The sequence below is a fragment of the Schistocerca americana genome, chromosome 6, assembly GCF_021461395.2.
Source record: "Schistocerca americana isolate TAMUIC-IGC-003095 chromosome 6, iqSchAmer2.1, whole genome shotgun sequence".
Taxonomy (NCBI): Eukaryota; Metazoa; Arthropoda; class Insecta; order Orthoptera; family Acrididae; genus Schistocerca; species Schistocerca americana.
The window spans coordinates 339,530,963-339,555,508 of NC_060124.1; the positions used below are offsets into that span (position 1 = coordinate 339,530,963).

Sequence of the window (24,546 nt, forward strand, 5' to 3'; positions counted from 1 at the left end):
AAAGAAAAAAAAGAGCCTGCTACAGAAACAAAAAGAAGTAAGACTAATTTCACTACATCTGTGCCAAAAAAAAAAGAAGAAAACAGATCAAACCAGTGGTTGATACATGTGCGGTTCGCTCCCCTTGGGGGGCCGCCTGCATTGCCGCCCCCCACCCCCAGTAAGCCCACACGCTACTCGATATTCGTTTCTTTCGTCAGTTGACTCGACTTAATCGAGTGGTTGTACTTTGCTATGTAGCTCGAGCATAAACGCCCTTAATGATCATGATTCTGTCATGGAAGCGTTGATTGTTTGTTCTAGATCTGACTATCTTACTTTGCACACGCAGTACAAAGTATTTGCTAGCCCACCTGCATCTATTTATTTATTTATTTATTTATTATCATCCCAATGATCACATTTGTGATATAGGATTTGGCAGGATACATTTTAACAATATCTTTACAAAAAATTTTCTATGCTGAATTCATATGAATCTATCTTATGTTTAATACAATATACAACTAATTATAACTTAATTTCTTATGTGCTTGATAGATCTATTCCTTGATATGATTTCATTTGTCACATTTATGATATCATATATTCTTCCACAGTTGAGCAGAGCTATTCACTTATACTGTAGTGACATTTGTTAAGCATGTGGTTCTCAATCTTCCTATGTGCTTGATAGACATATTCATTGACGTAATTTCATTTGTCACATTAACTTAAACATACATCCTTATACAGTTGTGCAGAGATATTAACTAATGCTGTAATAACATTTGTCAAGCATGTAGTTCTTTATATTCTAATACAGTTGAGCATAGAAATTCACTTACACTGTAATAACATTTGTCAAGCATGTGATTCTTTATAAAAGTTTTAAATTTATTCTCATTTTCCAGCTCTTTGATATGTTTTGGTAGTGTACTAAAAAGTTTGATGCCTTTATTACATACATGCTTCTGACTTGAGGTCCTTGTTACAGCTTGTAAGTGGAGATCTTTACATTGCCGTGTATCATAACTATGGTAGTCTGTATTGGTTTTCAATTTTGTTCTATTTCTACAGTTGATAGAAATTTTTCAATACAAAGACATGGCTGAGATCGACAATGGAGGAGGATCGACTTAATGACTTAGCTCTGATGAACACTCACCCTGACATTGATTGCCCTGTTGACGATGTAATTAACCAATTTTCCAGGAAGAATAGGTGCATACAACTCATAATTTAACAAAGAAAGCCACAATTGTAATTTTTATATGATAAGATGGCATTCTCCTGTATGTGCGTATAATCAGTTTAAATAAAACTTTCTTAAGCTTTGCATGTGACTCGATTACTTTTTTACTATGGTAAAAGCACAGTCTAACATAATAGACTGTGGTAAAAGTGAAGCCAGCTCAAGATATCTTTAGCACCTCCTCTTTGAGATTTTTCGGTATCCGCCAGTGGACCAAACTCCTCGCAGGCAGATTCAGACTTCTCACATCATGACAGTAGCACAGTGCAAATATGGACTTACTATTTGGCGAAGAAGATTCTAAAGAAGACGAAGAACACGAGTCTGCGACTTCAAGTAACTAAATGTATGGGCAGCTACAGCCCGATCTACGAACGATGGCGATTCGCGTAGGTCGAGACAAGGACAAATTGCATTGTTGCCGGTTGCAAGCGCCAGTTGTTGTACGTGGAAACATGTGCTTTGCGCTTGGTGAAAGCTTGTATCCCGCAAATTATGTCTCCCGCTTGCTTGTGTAGAATGTTTTGCTCACCACGACCACGACAACTCGCAAGAGATGGAAAAAAAATTCACTAAATGACTCGCTATGATCACGTATTATGTTCGCATTGCATACAATATTCACAGCGGAGCGCTCAGAACACTAGTGAACGCACATTGTCTGTCGGTGAACGCGTGACGTAGGTGCATAGAAGGAAGAATCAGAGGACCTAACAATGTACGCTATTTACTAGATACCTAGGTAGCTTACCCTTAGTAATTGAACTCTTTCAGGTTAACCTACTAATCTTCATTTCGTTGAGATGAAAGTATTTTTGTACAAGTATTTTTAAGTATGACGTTCAAAATTTACGAGACATTTTAGTTCAATATTTTGTTGAGTAATTTGGTTACAGTACAACAATGTTAACAAAGGGCTATTTCAACAGTTTTTATTGTGCGGTCATCCGTATTTCCAAAGGGGCAAAGACCCGCACAGAGCTGGAATTTTTATGAGTCATAGGTAACAATTCAACCTGTGACTTCAGTTTGAAATCGCAGGAAAATGTACCCTTCATGGATCACAATATTAGAAAAAACTTAAAATTGCGGGGGTTTACTCCCACCTACCCTACTACTGTCAATACACGCCTGATACACACTATTACTCATGTCGTCAGGTTAATGTTATCGCATTGTTGCAGAAGGAACACATGAAAAATAATTTACATTCTTTCAGCGTAAATGGGATTAGAACCATTCTGTGTCTTCAGGTTTTGCATTTAGATGACTTCAAAGACTTACAAGCCTTCTTTGTTATTTTAGAAGCTAAACCATTCCCAAATGGTATGGTGAGAGCTTCTCTCTGGGCAGTCGAATTTCATTGTGTGTCATGCACTGCCACACAGAGATAACAACAGCAGTGGTCTGATATCACTGTACAAAAATTTATTATTAACGAGAATGTGTCATCATCTGCCCCTGAAATGTTCGTTCAAACCACATTATCACAAACAGAAGCCTTGAGTTGCGTTTATCAGGCTATAGCTTGTCTTGTGTTCCTACTTTTAGAACCAGGTAACTCGTTTGTATTCGTACGAAATTCATTCTGGTCGTATTCATTACTTTTTAGCTTCACAGCGTTTCATTTGGTGTGAAAGATATTGTAAACACTGCGCTCGCCCTTGATGCGACGATATCTGTGGATTTAGCCTTGGCTAGTTGACAGGTGGACGTCTGCGATTATTGACAAACACAGTGGTGGTAGGTCCTTTGTTTTGTTACGGCAGGTCGAAAATCGAGGGCTGTAGGGATGCTGTTTATCGGAATGGTTTGCTGAATTATTAGTGGATTCACAAGGTAAATGTGTTTTTCACCTTCTATTTAACCTGCAATCTGTCAGCAGCTTCTGAGTTATAATAGTTCTTAAGTTGTTGGAAGAGTATTTCACTCATTCTAACCACTTCAGGGAACATTTCTTGTGAACGCCTTTGTTAACAATAAAGCAAAAATTCGCTTATAAACCCAAGGCCCAGAAGCTTGGCTGCAATTCTGATCGCCTAGAAAGTGAAAATAGACATATGACAGCCTCTAACAGCAGTTTGACGACTCGTGTGTATTCCGTCTGCTGCGAGAAATCTTTTATTTTTTTATTTTTTTTATGAAAGACTTACATTTAATACTGTTGTTACACTAGGTAACGTACATATTTGCAACGTAGTGACATTATTTCTTCGCTCGATGAGAGAGATCACAAGCAATATGTTAATAAATATAATTTTCGTTTGCGACTACTGACGTTGTTCCATATTACCTGACTAAATTATTTGTATTTGTATGCCTGAAATGCACTTTTTCTTTTGATGAATATATTGGTTGATGTTGTGTGTTTGCTTCGTTTTTGCAATCGCACTGGCGTCATCAACATATCTGCACACCAGTTGAGAAGCAGCATGGGAGATATCACTCCTTTACAACAACTAAAAGTGAATATATCTAATTGGTCGTTCTGCTTGAAGCACAGTTACGTCTGATTGCATGTGATTCTTTAGTTACACATGTGATTCTTTAGTTACACATGTGATTCTTTAGTTACACATGTGATTGCTTAGTTTTTTATGTTTGTGATGCCAAGGATCAGCTTTATATTGTTTAGGTGCCAGCATACTCTACACTCTTGCAATCATATAGTGCTTTCCTGAAATGTTTAGGACTATAGTTTTATATTCGCTGTTTTTTTTATTTATTTATTTATTTTTAACTTGTTAAGTGTAGATGATGTAGTGACAAAGGTTTCTCTCATTGCATTTCTTAAAGAAATTTTTGGTGTCTGTTGTAATCTAAGTCTTTTGAAGTTAATTTTAGTGAACTGTTAAATTCATGATGAAAATACTTTTTATGTGATTTATTCAAATCTTATTTTGTTAGAAAAATGCGGTATGTTGTTAGAAACAAGACACATTGTCACTTTAGGACATGTCTTAGATATTCCACTTGAAGGAACCCTCACTTTTCATACTAGCTTAGAGGTTGTATTCATTTGTTTATTTATTTGCATCTTTCACAGAAAGCATATATAGCAAATATTTGCTGCAAGTAATTTGGATGAGAGATGTGTGTATGTCAGTGCACAGTGGTTAGTGTATAGCTGTCCTTGCTTGCTAGGTGCTAATTATGAATGCAGCAGCAGAATTAAATAGGATTTCCCTTAGAATCTTTACACTGAATTGTTATTTCTGGTTATTACACATTGTTTTGGTAGAGTTGGCACATATAGGAATTTTTTAAAATTATGCTCTACTATTTTTGTTGAAGTAAGTACACATTGAATGTGCATAATTGTGCCCTGTGTCACAAGTTTGATGACAGTAATAAGCCTTGCCAATTTTCAGGTAAGTCTTTTCTTGCAACATAGGAATTATTTAATTGTGGGAGAATTTTTCAAGCAGGAAAAAGTTAATAAGCCTTAACAATTTCATAGTCAATTTCTTTCACTGTGGGCAATGATGCATAATCACTTAATTTAAAAGCAAGCTCTACCGGTTTCTTTTTGTTTACAGAAGTAGGGTACTTATGCAGACAATGGAGGGAAAACAGTGGTTTTGCATATGTCAACAAGATTATGAGAATTTTTTTTGTTGAATTCCCCCCCACTTAAAATGCAGAGACATATATAAAGTTACTGAAGTACTTGGCAGTTAGAAGAATGTTTTAGTTATAAGTAAACTATAATTGTGCAGGATCCTGTAATAATAATTCATGTTCTGTGCTGTTATTTTGTTGAGTCCTCCACCTTTATCTTATTGTTTATCGATAGATCTCTTTCGTTCATAAACCATACATGCACGATACTTACGTATACACTTCACAGGATTTAACAGGTTCATTCAAAAGGTGGAAAATAAATTGTATACAGATTCAGGTTGAGTACATGAACAGTGCATAGCACACAAAAATTTGTTTATTAGTGAAGAAATTATAAACTGCAGCAGTTACGAACAGATAAGTAACCTTGTTGACATATGCAAAACCACTGTTTTCCATTTATCATGAGGTTAGGAAATCAAATAATTGTACTGCATGTAAGTCTAAATGATTGATTTTCCAAAAACTGTGAATAGAGGAAAGAAACTGATTGTCAGGTGTACAACATATATGTAGATGCTATTAATACTTTACTGAGTGCCAGTGTAACACTTCTAAAGTATAGTTTCTACCACAAAATTTTTATAGAGCAAGGTGTAACAGCGGGCAAAAGCTCAGATCATTTTCATTGAGACTGTAATTCAAATATCTATCGTTATATACTGAGCTAAGTTTTCTGTTGATCTCTAAATAACATAAACAAGTATGAAGGTGGTTTTGTCAGTAAAGCTATGACTGATTTTCTGCCATATTTTGTAAGTTGAGTAGTGATATGTTTCACATGATCTTTATATTATGTGAGTGCCTCATTTCACAACCGCTTGTTACAATATCATATTTTCCAGACCTGTATCTGGAAAGATCGACAAAGGTGGCCAAGTGTTAAGGCACTTGATACTTACCCTTAGAGTATGGCAATTTAATTAAATTCATATCGCTGAAGAAAAATCCTGGGATATTGCCTTTAGATGAGCACAGCCAATTTCCTTCCACTTCCCTTCTCAATCCGAGCTAGCCCTCCATTTTTAATGATCTTTCCACTGACCAGACATCAAACGCCACTTTTCCTTTGTCTTTCTGTCAGTGGACAGATATTTGTATTCAAAGGAATCAAGATGGCATAGTGGGTAAAATTATGAGCTTATATTCACTTTGACAAGTTTTCAGTGCAGTGCATGTTGAATCTATTTCAGGTTTCACAGAGTTTTTCTAAAAGCAACAGTGGCTCCTTTAGAATGGTTGTGACCAGTTTTCTGGTCTATTCTTGTGTGACTGAGATTGTGCTTTTATAATTTGATATTAAAGTCTATCCTTACCTTTCAAAAAGCATCAAGAGAAAGGGGGGTGGGGATAGGGATGATATGTTGACTGTCAGTGACCACCAATTTTTGTCCATCATTTTATATTGTCTTGCCAATTATGGGATTGATCCATAATAAATATTTCCAGGAAATCCAACTGGACCTCTTGCTGTGGGAAAAAAATAGTGTAGACTTGGAAACTTGCTTCATCAAACACGATCTTTCGATCCACTGTTCTAAAATCACTGCTTTCTGATTCTGGAGATGGAAACATCCTTTCAAAATAGGCCCCTATATGCACAAGACTCTTAATCATTCAGCTGGTTGTAATTTATGCTGGTTTGTACCATTTTTGATTAAGTCACTGTGTTCCCCAATCCCCTTTCGTATTTCAATTCTTTTCTGCCTCACTGTCTACAAATATCTCTCTCCTTGCATAATATTTACCTTTTTTACTTTTTTCTTTCATGTCACACAGGTTTCTTGCCCTATTGGATGCTTTTATTTTAACTCTGTGACTTTATCTGTCCTTTCAGGCTTATCCATTACTGGTACTGACATCTCATGATTCATCTGTGATATGGAATGTCTTTTTTCATTTATTCTGGCTTATGAGCTACCCTCCTTTCCATTTTTTCGTACCTAAACAGTTATGTGCATAACAGCTTGTTGTTTCAGGTCTTAAAGCACTGCTAGAAGTGAAAGTAGAGATAAGATACAGAAAAAAATCTTAGGACTGGCCAAGCATCAGACCTTAAACTTTGTTAATTTGTGATGAAGCACTATTTAAAATATCTGTGACCTGTGTCAAGTTAGTTACTATACCTATTGACTCATCCAAGCTCTCTCTTAAGTTTATTTTCATGTACTGGGCAGTAGCTTTAAAAAGCTTGTGGAAATGTGGATCCCATTGTAATAATAGCCCACATACAGGTATAGTTGTTTCTCTGGCAAATTGGAGAAGTAACATACCAGTCCCAACCAGGCATTAGATGGAGAAAGGACACCACATTATCCATTTAATTTGTCCTGAAGATTGTGTTATAAGCACCAACTGGGTTCTGTTAAATGTGCTGTATTATTGTCAGATCTGCAACCAGATTCTACAGTAATATTGACAAAATTTTTCAGTGGTTCATCTGGCTGCCATTATTCTGGTGAGTGTTAGCAACCATTACTCTTACCTAAAGATGAAGGATATAAGGACTGCTGAAGTATTGTGTCAAGATGTCTGTATAATCGGGCTGCAGACCTGTCAAGAATATAATCAATTAATATGCTGGGAAAGTTCATTTAGTCACATCTGTTACCTGTTATTTGTATTTTATTGGTTAATGTTTTGTTAATACTGAAGTTGTGTTAAACGTAGCTGAGGGTGGAGGAGAATGGTGGAGCCAAGGAATCAGTAAGGAAATAAATTTAAAATATTAACGACTGTCTAATATTAACGAAAAATATGTTGTCTATGTACTGTTCCATGCATGTATATGTAACTGATGATTAATTCCTATAAGGATTAAGTAAAGTAAGTTTCGAGAGTTTATCCAGCATCTGAGTGGGGGTGGGGGTGGAAGACGTTATTTTCATGGAAGGGTAAAGGTAATGAAGCACAATTTCACACAAAAAAAACTTCAAACTGTTGAAAGCAGATAGTATAGTTCATATGAGTTTTGTACATACTGTTTTATTGTCAGCTAGGTAACATGCAGATATCTTCTACATCCACATTTTTAATAGTTTCTGATATTGATTGTTACACCCTTCTTCATCTGTTTCGGTATAGGGTCAGCAAGGTTATTAACAGATTTGGGATGATTCACTTAAGGGGCGCGTCAGATACACGTCCTGTCATTATTGCTGTGTCCCCTCGGATGGGATATGTCTACCTCAACTGTCTGCTTGTAGTGTTATCCATGTAAAAACGAGAGAAAGTTTTTTAAATGTTTGCTTATCGAGTACCAGCCTGGTATTCAGATAGTGGGATGTGGGAAACCACCTAAAAACTACATCGAGGCTGGCCAGCGCACCTACCATCGTCCTTAATCCGCCAGGCGGATACGCTTCGGTCCGGCGCATCTTCCCGTCCCGGAAACGGCACTTTAGCGCGCACTGCTATCCAGGTGGGCACATTGGCTGATAACAGGAAAAATAAAGTCGGGAATTGAAGGTACAGCGCTACTGGAAGCATTAACAACCTAGATCCGTCTGACATTTTCAGTTTTACGGAGAACAGTGGCGAATGGCGAAATAGTTCCAGGATTTAACGGTAAATAGTTGTGGATACCCTCGTTAATAGTTTGTATCCATTATTTCTTGTTCTTCAGACTGGTGGTGAATTGATACACGTCTGCTTGTGTAGAGGGATTCGATTCGGTTTGCAAAGGTCTTTTTTTTTCTGTGGCGATGGAGCACTGTGGGCAGCTACCGTCTGTTGTCCATCTTTGGATACAACCATTCTTCCCATGTCTTCTGACTGGTTTTGTGTGGGCTGTCACGAATTCATACATCTCAGAGGAGCACTTCCACCCAAAGTCCTCACTTATTTGTTGGATATGTTCCAACCTGTCTTCCTCTACAGTTTTTATCCTCTACTGTTCCCAGAAGCTTCGAGGTCTTCCCGCATGTCCTGTCATTCTGTCCTTTCTTCTTGTCAGTGTTTTCCACATGTTCCTCTCTTCGCCGATTCTACGGAGAACCTCCTCATTTCTTATCTTATCAGTAAACCTAATTTTCAGTATCTTTCTGTAGCACCATATCTTACACGCTGGTGTTCCCTTTTTTCCCGCGGTCCATGATTCACTACCAGTTTAACGACCTCCTTTGTTACCCACAATTGTATGACCATTAATTGTAATTAATTGCATTGGGTAAAAAAGATTGGCCGGGTCTAGAGGTAGTTTTAAAGACAAATTACTCATCTAGTTTTTTGAGGATCTCCTTCAATCCATGGCTTGAATTTCTTCTGTCTACAACCTGATAGGTTGAGGTGTTTCTTGAACAACGTAGACGACAAACTGATTCATAAGTAATTTTCGTATTTAATAGTCCTAGATGCCTTGCTGTCATTCCATTTGTACGCAACTCGAATTCACAATTTGTCCAGTAGCTGAGCACAGCAGAAATATCTTTACATCGCTCCTTCTTTCCTTCCCTCCAGAAAAAGAAAAACAAACACACTCGCACCCTGTTAACATCGTTCCAAAGTACATCAGTAAAGATATAATCATACTAAGCTCTCAGCGTACAATCTCGGAAATTTCGTCCTCCAATTAAAGTTGACGGTTGATATTAGTAGAGGTATTTCGGTTAGGAATGGCCTCGTTGCATTGGCCCAGACCTCGCCTAATAGGTAAATAGCATGAACTCCTGTCCACGCTCTCGTATACTGAAATACGCCCTTAGCCATCTGTGCGAGTTTCTTCCCGTGGTAAAATTTGTAAGTTTGTGGTAAGAGCCTGTGAGACCAAACTGCTATGGTCATCGGTCCTTAAGCTTACACACTGCTTAATCTGACATACGCTAAGGATAACACACACACCATGCCCGAGGGGGGACTGGAACTTCCGACGGGGGGAGCCACGCGAACCGTGACACACACACCATGCCCGAGGGAGGACTGGAACTTCCGACGGGGGGAGCCACGCGAACCGTGACAAGGCGCCCGAGACCTCGCGGCTTTCAAGCGGTCTCTGAAGGTCATTTATCTGGTGAGAAGTATCTGGACACTACTATGTAATGCGGAAGCGACCACTAGACGTCACGAGAATCAATCCCGCCGTCATAAAATGAGGTAGGGAGTATCTGTTGGCAATAGATAGTCAGTAAAAGCAGAATGGGTCGCTCAGAAGAACTCTGTGACGTAAAAGGTGGACCAGTCACTGGATGTCATGTGAAAAATGATCCATCAGTGATATATGAACTCTTCTAAAGCTGCCTCTGCTGTTGACGATGTGACTGTGAAGTGGCGAAAGGACAACAACAGCGAAACCAAGGTCAGGCAGACCTAATATACTGACGAAGAGGAACCGTCGAACGTTGCGGAGATTGGCTGTAAAAAATCGCATGAAATCAGCGGATCACTCTTCAATCTAAAGTGCTACCAGCACTCCAGGCAGTACAACGAATGTGCGTAGGGTGTGAAAAAGAAAGGGCTACAGTGTTAAGCGACGCTTGAGGTGGTGTAAAGAGCGATGCTACCGAACAGTGGATGGCTGTAAACGAGTAATATGGAGTGATGAATGATGAATCACTTTTCAGGCAATGTGTGTATTTCTGAACTAATGTCGTTACCTTAGTCACAGGAACACTTTCTTTTTCATCCCATCCATTTTGAATCACCCTGTATGTAGTGATTTACATTTTTCATTGTTTTCATTGTGTGTTTCAATGCATTCGTCAATCAGTTTCCAGGTTGAGCCCTGTTTATATTTTACTATTCGTTCTGCTGCACCATGTAGACGTGCCTTTTTGATTGCTTTGTTCCGCTGGTAACCCGCAGCGGAAGGAGAACAAGTCCAGAAGCAGCCGCCTGGGTTTATGTCAGTGTTGTTCGGGAAGGTCGTCGAGTGGACTGACCGGAAACAGCAGGGCTATGTCGTCGCTGTCGGGAAAAAGTGGGTCAGGTTGTAGAGCCTTATCTCATGCGCCAGCTATTCCCAGCACCCATCGTCACTTCCCACAGTGTCCATTGGCGGTATCAGCTTCTCTTAGGTAATTAGGCACTGTAGCGCGTAAAAAAATTCAAATAGACACTTTACTATTTTGTTTCATTTTCGTGGCAAATCCTCACAACACGTGGGTCGGGATTGAACGAAGAAGCCATACGTCTTAAATCGTTAAGAAATGAGAATTACTGACCTGCACAACGCGGAAATGTGTGATATATTTTCATACCTCATTTTTACTGTGCTCTGTTTATAGTGAAACAATAATAAAAGCTGTTGTTTCCTTTTTCATATGGTAGCGGTTTATAGCAGGACTAGCGTAGCTTCCGCTGCTTCGCTCGCGTAGATTGTGTGGTCTACACAGTCTTTTTTTAGTCGAAATTTTATGTTCACAAATTGCAACACCTTCTGAACTTTTCATGCCAGTTAAGGCCATAGAAGCGTGGTCTTCTCCGAATGTACTTCTGACCAAAAAGCGATTCTGGTAGCTGGATTCCAAGCTTTTTGTTAATTGTGCTTTTTGCGTTCTTGGTGATATTTCCACAGGAACTTTCACCTCCTAACACATATGTCTTTCTATATAACTGTGAAGTGAAATACTAGTTTTCATAGATTTAGCTTTAAAAATTTATCACAAAGGAAATATTTTCGTAAAAATTTTCATAGGGATTGAATTTCCAAAAACATCAAACACGTAGTTTTATTTCTGACAGACAGCCAAATACAAATTTTCGTAGATTTATATTTGAAAACGCTTTCATAATGAGATAATTTTATAAACATTTTCATGCCCTATTTCAGTCCCGTAGGGGGTTAAATATCCAAAAACACGGAAACACGTGCCTATTTTTTATTTCTAACTGAGAAGTCAAATACCAGTTTTCATAGATGCATCGTTAAAAATGCTTTAGTAGCGCTTTAATAATGATTTATTTTCAAAAATCTTTCGCTCACTAATTTACCACCTTACTGATTGCGTTTCCAAAAATGCCACAGTTCATCAAGAGTAGTGACTAGCGTATTGTGACGAGTCAGTTGCTCGGCCACCATTGACCAGACGTTTTCAATTGATGAGAGATCTGGAGAATGTGCTGGCCAGGGCAGCAGTCGAACGTTTTCTGTATCCAGAAAGGCCCGTACAACATGCGGTCGTGCATTATCCTGCTGAAATGTAGGGTAACTAGTTACTACATTATGAAATGCCAAATGATTGTGTCGTACGAAAAGAACAGAATTTAATTAAATCGCTGAATGTCTTAGACAATTCACTACTTTTCCACGGTACCGTGTAAGGCGTACATACTTTTATGTACTTATTAATTATCACACAATTTGTGGAAATTGTGCATATAATCATCAGAGCTGTACCGAGCTGATCCTGATTTCCTCCCCCCCCCCCCCCCTCCCCCCCATCTACCCTCTTACTCGTTTATCCATGTTTCAGCAATTTTTCTATGCAGATTTAGCAACTTTTATAATTTTGTGAGTAGGTTTAATGAAATAAAGCGTTATTGAAAAATACGTCTTAAATATATTAACTATACTGTTGAAAATGTCGCACACGACAAATTAACTGTATTACAGTAGTAAGTAAATTAAAAATTGTACAAACTTAAAAAAGATTGAAAATAAAACAAAATCAATGCTCTTCTGTTTATGACAGCTACTATATATTGTTGTAATAAGGAACAGATATTATTTGCTCCTCCTAACTATTAACAGTGTATAATCATACGAAATAATAAACGACTGTAATTAATAATTAAGAAAATAGCTCCATCCATAAATGGTGTTTTTATTATGATTCTACTCTGCATTTCCTTTCTTTGGCCGAAGAAAATGCATTTATTATTTGATTGACTACGATTAGTGGCAGAGCGTACATATGTTACACGATGGTTCAGATTAGATGAACAGGGTATATCTGTCCATGGAGACACCGAGTATCAAAACTTGTAATATTTTTCGGGTTCGGAAGGCTTGTACTTGAATTCTTTTTTATTTACACAGCATATCGAACCCATCGAAACTTTGGAGCAGCAAAAGTATTGGCTGTATGGCCACCCCTTCACCTTTTTTCCTTTGATCGTCACATATCGCTCAAGTCCTCAGTCGGATGAAAACAAGGAACATCAGAAGCCTTCGACTTAATATCGTGTCTCATTCATCACCCACTCGCCGAACTTCCGACAACAGCATAATGAAGCAGCAGCAAGAACTCCAATGTTGAACATGAGCGAGCTGTTTAGGCGGCAGTTGTGTGAATCAGGCGCACCCATGCCACGTAAACCGTGTTAGTGACAGACGTCTGTTCCGTAGTAATCGTTTTTTTTAATGATGCTATTTAGAATAAATGACGCTGTAGAAAACACAGTGACAAAAGCGTGTGTGCACTGTTGAGGGTCGAGGGAAGTCTTCTTTTCTTAGGCAGCAGATAGGAACAAAAAGGGTGGAAGAACTCACGCGCCCCTACCGGTTAATTCTTCAACCGTCTTTCTTTCTTGTTTTTGTTTTTTTCCAGTGAGTTTTTGCGCCCGTCTGTGCGTGCTCCCGTGGCGGCGTCCTTTGCCGCGGCCCTGCTAATCGCAGTCATCAGATTTTCGATTATTGGGTTAGTTTATACGTTTGTAGTGTTTTTCCAAAAGTTTAATAAACACAGCAGATACACATGACAGAGACTTTAGTCATCAATAGCATATTCTCCTTCACTATTTACAAAATGGTTCAAATGGCTCTGAGCTCTATGGGACTTAACATCTATGGTCATCAGTCCCCTAGAACTTAGAACTACTTAAACCTAACTAACCTAAGGACATCACATAATGCCCAGTCATCACGAGACAGAGAAAATCCCTGACCCCGCCGGGAATCGAACCCGGGAACACTATTTACAACCGTCTGCCAACGCCGGGATATGTCTTCGATTCCGCGAATGTAGAAATCACTTGGTTTTGAGGCGAAAAACTCGTCATGTTCAGAGCGCATTATCATCCGGAAGAAAGTTCCTTGAAGATTGTTCGATAGAGAGCAGAAAGGGTGAAAAACTGATGGTTCAAGATCAGGTGAATAAGGTGGGTCGGAATGGTTCCCAGCCCAGCACTTGTATAGTGTTTCTGTCAGATTCGCAGTATGCAGGTGGAAGATATCGTGGAGTAAGATAACTTCACGCATTCTCCCTGCTCGTTGTCCTTGGATTGCGTCTGCAAGGCGTCTCTGTTGTTGACAATAAATATCAGCTGTAATGGTTACTTCTCGGCGAAGCAATTCGTAGTATACCACACAATCATTGTTCCACCAGATGCATTACATTACCTTTTTTGGATGCGCGCAACTCTTTGTACGAGGAGTTGCTGCTTTGTTTGTCCCCTACCATTTCTTTCTTTCCCTCATTTTACCATAATGACACCACCTCTCGCCACCAGTAACGATACAGGCTAGGGATAGTCAATCTTGTTCACGAGCCAATTGATGAAGAGCAAGCGGAGATGCGCATATGACCCCCCCCCCCCCCCCCTTTAATTTTTGGCTTAGCGGTATCCATACACTTGATTTTTTGAACCTTAACCGTTGCGTGCAAAAGTCGCACGATGGTGGAACGATCACAGTTCATCACATTTGCCAGTTCTCGAGGACACTGGCGGGGATCATTGTCGATTAATGCGTTCGAATCATTTTCATCAATCCCCAGAAGTGTTCCTGAACGTGGAGATTCACTAAATGACAGAAACCTCTTTAAAACGAGAAAACCATTTTCGTGCCGTGATGTGTCCAACGGCATCATCCCACAGACACGGCGCAAATGTTTCTGGCTGCCTCCGCTGCTGTCGCTCCTCTGTTGGTTGACTGATACAGAAGAATATGCATGAAATGTTCCGATTTATCCAGTTGGCATTTCGTAGTCTAGCGTCGACAGCTCCACTCTCTATCTCGAAATGACAAAATGACAATGTGTAAACTCAAATAACAACAGTGCAATACAAATAAAAAATGGCAATCCTTAATTACACTACTGACCATTAAAATTGCTACACCAAGGAGAAGTGCTGATGATAAACGGGTATTCATTGGACAAATATATTATACTAGAACTGACATGTGATTACACTTTCACGCAATTTGGGGGCATAGATCCTGAGAAATCAGTACCCAGAACAACCATATCTGGCCATAATAACGGCCTTGATACGCCTGGGCATTGAGTCAAACAGAGCCTGGATGGCGTGTACAGGTACAGCTACCCATGCAGCTTCAACACGATACCACAATTCATCAAGAGTAGTGACCGGCGTGTTGTGACGAGCCAGTTGCTCGGCCACCATTGACCGGACGTTTTCAATTGGTGAGAGATCTGGAGAATGTGCTGGCCAGGGCAGCAGTCGAACATTTTCTGTATCCAGAAAGGCCCGTACAGGACCTGCAACAGGCGGCCGTGCATTATCCTGCTGAAATGTAGAGTTTCGTAGGGATGGAATGAAGGGTAGAGCAACGGGTCGTAACACATCTGAAATGTAACGTCCACTGTTCAAAGTGCCGTCAGTGCGAACAAGAGGTGACCGAGACGTGTAAGCAATGGCACCCCATACCACCACGCCGGGTGATACGCCAGTATGGCGACGACGACTACACGCTTCCAATGTGCGTTCACCGCGATGTCGCCAAACACGGATGCGACCATCATGATGCTGTAAACAGAACCTGGATTAATCCGAAAAAATGACGTTTTGCCATTCGTGCACCCAGGTTCGTCGTTGAGTACACCATCGCAGGCGCTCCTCTCTGTGATGCAGCGTCAAGGGTAACCGCAGTAATGGTCTCCGAGCTCATAGTCCATACTGCTGCAAACGTCGTCGAACTGTTCGTGCAGATGGTTGTTGTCTTGCAAACGTCCCCATTTGTTGACTCAGGGATCGAGACGTGGCTGCACGATCCGTTACAGCCATGCGGATAAGATGCCTGTTTTCTCGACTGATAGTGATATGAGGCCGTTGGGATCCAGCACGGCGTTCCGTATTACCCTCCTGAACCCACGCTAACTGCTAACAGTCATTGGATCTTGACCAACGCGAGCAGCAATGTCGCGATACGATAAACCGCAATCGCGATAGGCTACAATACGACCTTTATCAAAGTCGGAAACGTGATAGTATGCATTTCTCCTCCTTACACGAGGCATCACAACAACGTTTCACCAGGCAACGCCAGTCAACTGCTGTTTACGTATGAGAAATCGGTTGGAAACTTTCCTCATGTCAGCACGTTCTAGGTGTCGCCACCGGTGCCAACCTTGTGTGAATACTCTGAAAAGCTGATCATTTGCATATTACAGCATCTTCTTCCTGTCGGTTAAATTTCACGTCTGTAACACGTTATCTTCGTGGTGTAGCAATTTTAATGGCCAATAGTGTAAACCCTTAGCAACCGGAATACCAGCATGCAAAACAAAAACGCTACGAACTTGTCTACCAGCTTTATATTTGAGAACTCTGCGGAGCACACTGCCTCTGAGCGCTAGGCATGGTCAGGAAGGGCGTGAAGCGCGACATCGGGTTCACTTCACTCGACAGCGTATGAGGCTGCAGGCCATAGCTTTACCCTTACCCTAGGGGTGGAACGGGCGACAGTGTTGGCAGGTCAGGGATGAGCGCCAGACCGACTGCTGGACACCGTCCAAGGGCAGTCCCGTGTCTTCCTCAACTGGCGGCGCGTTTTCGCAGTGGTGGCAGCTACAAGTAGCGCACCGGCAGCTGTCGTCTGCAGTGCTTACATTCATCTGCAAAACAAAAACGCTACGAACTTGTCTACCAGCTTTATATTTGAGAACTCTGCGGAGCACACTGCCTCTGAGCGCTAGGCATGGTCAGGAAGGGCGTGAAGCGCGACATCGGGTTCACTTCACTCGACAGCGTATGAGGCTGCAGGCCATAGCTTTACCCTTACCCTAGGGGTGGAACGGGCGACAGTGTTGGCAGGTCAGGGATGAGCGCCAGACCGACTGCTGGACACCGTCCAAGGGCAGTCCCGTGTCTTCCTCAACTGGCGGCGCGTTTTCGCAGTGGTGGCAGCTACAAGTAGCGCACCGGCAGCTGTCGTCTGCAGTGCTTACATTCATCTGCGGATAGTGAAATTGCAGCGCGAACGAATCAGATTGTCCAGGAATCCCGAGAGAGACACTAAGGCCGTCAGATTTCGGGCTTGGCTTGCCCGGTTGTCAAGAAACGTACTCCTCCGGACAGTCGAGTGCGATGTTCAATCTTCCTTAAAGCCCCTTGTACACGAGCGACTTTTTTGTTTCAAATGACCGCTCTTGGCAAGTCATTCCCGTGCAGCGCCCCTGGTGTTTTGTTCCTGTACTCGCTATCGTCTATTACGATTAGTCGTTTTCGTGTACACGTCAGCAACAAAACTGCATGTGTCGTGAGGGCTTGTGCTATGTTGTATGGCACATGAATCGTGAAGTAACGACGTAGGGGACCACTCTTTTTGCAAACAAATTGGAATACACTCACACATGGTATGAAAAGAAATGGTAATAGAGGTCATTAATGGGCAAAGCAATTTGTACCTTGTTTTCTTTCGTCAGGGGAATGCGTGGGTGGTTCAAAACATACTAACCAAATGAATCCAAGAGCGCCTTGGTGGCTAAGGCTATTTGCGGACGGACTGTCTCTTGCAGCAAGCGTATTTCTCTCGTCAGCATTCCCCTCCTTTTGTTTTAATGCTCCTTTTGAGTTTATGTTTAAGGATCCCACAATATTGTTATTCACTGACGGTCTCCCTTTCGACCAAAATGATGCCTAAATTGGGGTTTTGAACTTTTTTGGCAGATGGGGAATTGATGTGACGGTACTGTGACGACAGTGTTTTTGTTTCAGGCAGGTAATGAGCCACCCTCGTTTCATCTTCAGTCACAATAGAGCTCAGAAAATCCTCGCCTTCCAGTTCAACTAGCTCAAGAAACTCACCGGCACTGTTGACATGTTTCTTGTGCTGCTCTTCAGATGTTTTGGGACCCATCTGCACACAGTTTCCTGTATCTCAGCGGTTCTATGAGTATTTCACATAAGATAATTCTGTCAGTCGGTAGTCTTCACTAACAGTGTCCTCGATTTTTTTACACCAACTCTACACCACTTAAATACACTCGTTCTGGTTCCCCAAAAAAATTTCGGTAGGTGTTTTTCCTTCTGCGAGTAGGAAGCGAATCGCAGCACGTGGCTCTTACTCGACGGGATTTCTTACCATCTCTCACGCAGCTCGACACTACAACATGATTTTCCGTACTGCCGTGTTCCTGCGATGCTCGCTGTGGTCAGGGGATCCCCTTTAGCCACTCGGTGTTGCCACCCCCAAGAAACAAAAAAACTACTTTGTGAACACGCCTCACAACACAGAGAAGTCAGATAACCTGTCATTTATTATGCGGTATATTTTGATCGCTTCTGACTGTTAAGGAATGCTTCAGTTCTTCTTATCTTCTGGACCGTTTTTGTAGTTCACGAATGTACACTTGTAAATGTGTATTGTAGTTGCAAAGCGAGTGGTCACACAGTATCAACCATCCGCTTGCCGTGAGGTTAGCCGCTTTGGCTTGTGGCAGCCTTCCTAAGGTTGCGAAGTCATTTGTGAAGAAGCCGTGTGTCTACGCACTTTTTGACTCGTACGGCGTTACGTAACCACTGGCCCGCGCCGGCGTCCTCCTTGCGGTGCAGGTCAACGCTCAGACGGGCGGATGGCACACGACAGTTGCTGGTTGTTCCACGTCGGCCTTATCATCTCCGGTTCTTTTGCTCTTGGTAAGTGCCTCTGGCAGGATTGTTTTCTGAGAGATACCGAATTTGCGAGCTACCACTTGTGTAACGCATTTAAGAAGCAACAGAGAACTGTAGCGTCGTGTGAAATTTAGTTTGATCCAACAGCGTCCATTGCGCGTCCTCGAAGGTAGGGCGGTACTGTGTACTAGAGGGAGTAAATACTCTCTAGCTGTCCCTTCGTAATCAGTCTTGAAGAAGGGGAAAAAAGATAAACGCAAAAATGGGGTGATGTAGCGCGCTATGAACAACAGTGGTTAGCGTTGCGGCCTAGGTATTTTTGCGATACAGAATAAGTTACACCAACTTATCTATGTATTTAATTTGTAATTTGAACTGTTTTACTAGAGCTTTACAAGAAGCAAGTGATAGGCCTTCCAATATTTAAGTAAAATAAATAAAGTCGTTTCTATATTACTTATTAAAAATTTCCGCTTTATACTTTAGACAATTTTAGTTTTACCATACGTTTCATCTATCGCTGCTTCTTACTCCATTCATGTTCCGTCAGAAGTGCCACCACTACCCATGAATTAATGTACTCTTGTCCACATAAGTTGTTTTCATCTGAAATTTGCATGAAAACGCTGCGAGACGATGTGGTCATTTAGATGCACTTTAATAACTTTCAGATGCCTTCACCACACATTTAGTTATTTTTAAAATCACCTTACGTGTTTCGACATTGTCGTTTTTAAAAGCCATAAAATATAATACAAAACAACGTTTTGTCAATCATAGAAAATTGTTCAATATATACATTGTATCTCGTCAGCATATGTAACCACGAGACAAAGTATCTATTGAACACTTGTCTATGATTGACATAACATTGTTTTGTATTGTATTTTATAGGCTTTGAAAATGACGGAATGTCCAAGTGCATAAGGCAGTTTTGGAAGTAATAAAAAGTGTGATCAAGATATCTGAAAGGTACTAAAGATATACTTTCATTTAAATCTCGTGTATAGCAATTATTTTTTGAACAAGTATGTCATTGTATCCCAGATATCGAAAAGACTACGTACAGTATGTTTGTCTGCCCTGTTCTGGAGTATTTTTTCGCAGTATGGGATTCTTACCAGATACGATTGACGGAGGACAACGAAAAAGTTCAAAGAATGGCAGCTCGTTCAGTATTATCGCGAAATACGGAAGTGTGTTTCGCGAATGTGATAAGTGAGTTGAGGTGGCGATCATTAAAACAAAGGCGTCTTTCGTTGCGGCGAGATCTTTTCACTATATTTCAGTCATCACCATTCCCTCCCGAATGTCGCCATCGTAATAAAATAAGGAAAGTCGAAGAATGGACAAGTGTACGGATAGCACTTAATGCCCGTTGGAATTCTCACGCTCAATTCGACCGCTGCGGCAATGGCTAACCGTAGCTCCCTATCCCGGTCTTCTATAATGAGAGTATCCACGTGCTGGACAGTGGTGTCGGTAATGCGATGTGGCGGTCCGAATTGTCTACCCTTGAATCGCTTGTGGCACGCCTTGGCTCTTGCAACGGACATAGATTGCTCTTCGTACACTTGTGACACTCTTTGATGACTTTTCGTTCCCCGCACTCCGTCCGCTGTCAGCAAGACCGACGAGGAGAACATAGCAAGTTCCACTACTCCATTTCTCAGAAACTTCGCTCGGTGGAGGAGGTGAAAAAAAAAAAGCTGACACGTGTCTCGGCTTATCCGTAGATGCTGGACTGTTTCTAAAAAAACGACAATCGCAGTTTTCGAGATATTTTCGAGTTACTGTATGTGCGTTTCCGCATGTGATATCCTCAGACGAAATAGGGGCACAATGGTTAGCGTCGCGACTTCTTAATTTTGCGCCCCGTGTTCGAATCCCGATTATTACTTTATACACTCCTGGAAATTGAAATAAGAACACCGTGAATTCATTGTCCCAGGAAGGGGAAACTTTATTGACACATTCCTGTGGTCAGATACATCACATGATCACACTGACAGAACCACAGGCACATAGGCACAGGCAACAGAGCATGCACAATGTCGGCACTAGTACAGTGTATATCCACCTTTCGCAGCAATGCAGGCTGCTATTCTCCCATGAAGACGATCGTAGAGATGCTGGATGTAGTCCTGTGGAACGGCTTGCCATGCCATTTCCACCTGGCGCCTCAGTTGGACCAGCGTTCGTGCTGGACGTGCAGACCGCGTGAGACGACGCTTCATCCAGTCCCAAACATGCTCAATGGGGGACAGATCCGGAGATCTTGCTGGCCAGGGTAGTTGACTTACACCTTCTAGAGCACGTTGGGTGGCACGGGATACATGCGGACGTGCATTGTCCTGTTGGAACAGCAAGTTCCCTTGCCGGTCTAGGAATGGTAGAACGATGGGTTCGATGACGGTTTGGATGTACCGTGCACTATTCAGTGTCCCCTCGACGATCACCAGTGGTGTACGGCCAGTGTAGGAGATCGCTCCCCACACCATGATGCCGGGTGTTGGCCCTGTGTGCCTCGGTCGTATGCAGTCCTGATTGTGGCGCTCACCTGCACGGCGCCAAACACGCATACGAGCATCATTGGGACCAAGACAGAAGCGACTCTCATCGCTGAAGACGACACGTCTCCATTCGTCCCTCCATTCACGCCTGTCGCGACACCACTGGAGGCGGGCTGCACGATGTTGGGGCGTAAGCGGAAGACGGCCTAACGGTGTGCGGGACCGTAGCCCAGCTTCATGGAGACGGTTGCGAATGGTCCTCGCCGATACCCCAGGAGCAACAGTGTCCCTAATTTGCTGGGAAGTGGCGGTGCGGTCCCATACGGCACTGCGTAGGATCCTACGGTCTTGGCGTGCATCCGTGCGTCGCTGCGGTCCGGTCCCAGGTCGACGGGCACGTGCACCTTCCGCCGCCCACTGGCGACAACATCGATGTACTGTGGAGACCTCACGCCCCAGGTGTTGAGCAATTCGGCGGTACGTCCACCCGGCCTCCCGCATGCACACTATACGCCCTCGGTCAAAGTCCGTCAACTGCACATACGGTTCACGTCCACGCTGTCGCGGCATGCTACCAGTGTTAAAGACTGCGATGGAGCTCCGTATGCCACGGCAAACTGGCTGACACTGACGGCGGCGGTGCACAAATGCTGAGCAGCTAGCGCCATTCGACGGCCAACACCGCGGTTCCTGGTGTGTCCGCTGTGCCGTGCGTGTGATCATTGCTTGTACAGCCCTCTCGCAGTGTCAGGAGCAAGTATGGTGGGTCTGACACACCGGTGTCAATGTGTTCTTTTTTCCATTTCCAGGAGTGTATTTGCTCTTCATTTATATACTCATCTATGTAGAGATGCACGAATGTTTTCCATTGTATATTAATATATCGTTGACCTTATTCCTCTAGTAATTGTATTTCAGATAAATTAATTAAAAATAATGAGAATAGTGCGTCTTGATGTATAATCAATTGCAAGCGCCAGTTTCCCGAAAAGTGATCCTTTTCTTAAGGTTTTCTGCGATAATCAGTTGCAAGCGCCAGTTTTCCGAAAAGTGATCCATCACGTATGGTTTGCCGCGAAAGTATTGCCAACGTACCATAACCAGTTGCAAGCGCCAGTATTTCGAAAAGTGATACTTTACTTATGGTTTGCCGCGAAAGTATTGCCAACGCGGGGAATTTTCACTGATGTTAACGACGTTTCTTTGTCGAGAGAGATTTATACGAAGAAATGTCACTGTGGCAAACCTGCCTTCACGTGATGCCCATGGTGTTTTGAGTATCTGTGTTCAGAATGTTTCTACCATCGTTATTATACAAGGGAATGCACCATATCTTCCTGAAAAATAATCATACGAATAAAATATAAGAATTAATATAAAAATTTATATGAGAATGAAATATCATAGCATGAGAATCTAAAAAGTTTGTAACCCCTCAACACACACACACACACACACACACACACACACACACACACACACACACACACACACATATATATATATATATATATATATATATATATATATATATATGAAACACGTATTGTGAAATGCAGTTGTAATTTTAGAATTACTGCAATGCCCCTGTAACCCCTAATTTGATAAGAAACATTCTTGTAGTAACTTTCCTGGACATGGATAGATAAAATAAAACAATAAAGAGTAAAATGAATAAAAACAATAATCAGGTTTCGAACACGGAGCGCAAAATTAAGAAGCCGCGACGCTAACTTCTGAGCCACCATTTCATCTGAGAATATCGCTTTAATAGGCGCACCTGTTACCTCGAAAATAACTTGAAAGCTGCTGCGTGGGGTAGCCGCGCGGTCTAGGCGCCTTGCCACGGTTCGCGCGGCTCCCCCCGTCAGAGGTTCGAGTCCTCCCTCGGGCATGGGTGTGTGTGTTGTCCTTAGCGTAAGTTAAAGTTAGATTAAGTAGTGTGTAAACCTAGGGACAGATGACAGCTTTTTCAGAAATGATCGAGTATCTACGGATAAACCCAGACGCGTTTTCGCTTGTTTTGACTCCTCTTTCGCTGAGCGAGGTACCTGTCAAATCGGGTGATGGCACTTGCATGTTTCCCTCGTAAGTGCAGTGGGCAGTCGACGCCTGCACGAGATCGCTGTCGTCACGTGGGTGTGCGCTCGTGTCCCACTGGCGGCGAATTTTGGGCCTCAGCCCTGTTTTAGGGACTAGATCTTCTTCCGTAGGCAATGGGATTACGATCCCATCAGCGGTTTTCAGTTTACAGCCTTTGGCTTGTTTCTTTTTGAATGACCCTAATAGAGTTTCTGAGAAATCGCTGTCCCACGAATTGACCATCTTTCATAGCGGTAGTACACTGAGAAGCCAAAACATTATGACGACTGCCCACGGCGACGTTTTATGCCGCCTGGTGGCGTTGCGGGCACCATACGGAATATATGGGCCGCAAATGGGGAAATCCATCGAGATAAGCGACTTTGACAAAGGGCAGATTATTATTACGTAGAGCCTGTGAACGAGTATCTCGAGAACGGAGAAGGTGGTCTTATGTTCACACCTTCAGCATATATGGAAAGAGGCAGAGGAACAGTGAAAGTACCACCAGGCTCTAAATGGTTGGACATCCACAGCTCTTCACAGAACATGGAGTTCGGAGGCTTGTGCGCTCTGTAAAATAGGGTTTCGGAGCACACCGTTCAAAGTACATTGTTGAACATGGAGCTCCGCGTCTGACATGTCTACGTTTTCATATGTTGACCAACGACATGGGCAGTTACGATTTCTGTGGGCACTGGACCATCGGGATTCGACCGTCGATCAATGGAAACGTGTCTGCTCTTTGGGTGAATCACATTTTTTTTTACGCTAGGTCGATGGTCGACTCCAAAACGCCGTCATCGATATGTACGGCGGCTCGAAACGTCCAGCGCGCCATGGATGCAGGCTGGCGAGAGCAGTATTATGCTATGGGAGAGATTCTCCTTCGCATGCATGGGACTCGTGGTAGTAATCGAAAACACCCTGCCGGCCGCTGTGATCGAGCGGTTCTAGGCGCTTCAGTCCGGAACCAGGCGGCTGCTATGGTCGCAGGTTCGAATCCTGCCTCGGGCACGGATGTGTGTGGTGTCCTTAGGTTAGTTAGGTTTACGTAGTTCTAAGTCTAGGGGACTGATGACCTCAGCTGTTAAGTCCCATAGTGCTTAGAGCCATTTGAACCATTTTGAACTTATTAAGACAGATGCCCCGCCGCTTGTAATGTTCAGGGAACCCTCACAAATTGCGGTTACTTCCGTGTAATTATAGTTCTTGAATAAAAGTGTCGTTTCTGTTCACCTTATTGCGTATTTCTTTCAGTTACCTTCTGTACAATACTGTAGCAGTTTATTCAGTGTATGGTCCAAGTTCAATCGGGCAATCCACATGGCAAAGAAGGAGATGATCCAGAGAATTTTA

General features: G+C 42.2%; 1 protein-coding gene across 3 annotated transcripts in view; it reads left to right on the top strand.

The window, feature by feature from the left end:
- Positions 1-2,937: 2,937 nt before the first annotated feature.
- LOC124619379 (proton-coupled amino acid transporter-like protein pathetic) overlaps positions 2,938-24,546 on the top strand; it is a 234,082-nt gene continuing 212,473 nt past the window's right edge. The window contains exons 1-2 of one of the 3 annotated variants that reach the window (XM_047145714.1): positions 3,020-3,073; positions 3,655-3,699. In XM_047145714.1, the coding sequence (XP_047001670.1) occupies positions 3,667-3,699 (33 nt within the window). In that variant the 5' untranslated portion in view covers positions 3,020-3,073; positions 3,655-3,666. Of the gene's footprint in view, positions 3,074-3,654; positions 3,700-24,546 lie in introns of all 3 variants that reach the window. The other 2 variants (XM_047145715.1, XM_047145713.1) reach the window with 2 other exon arrangements.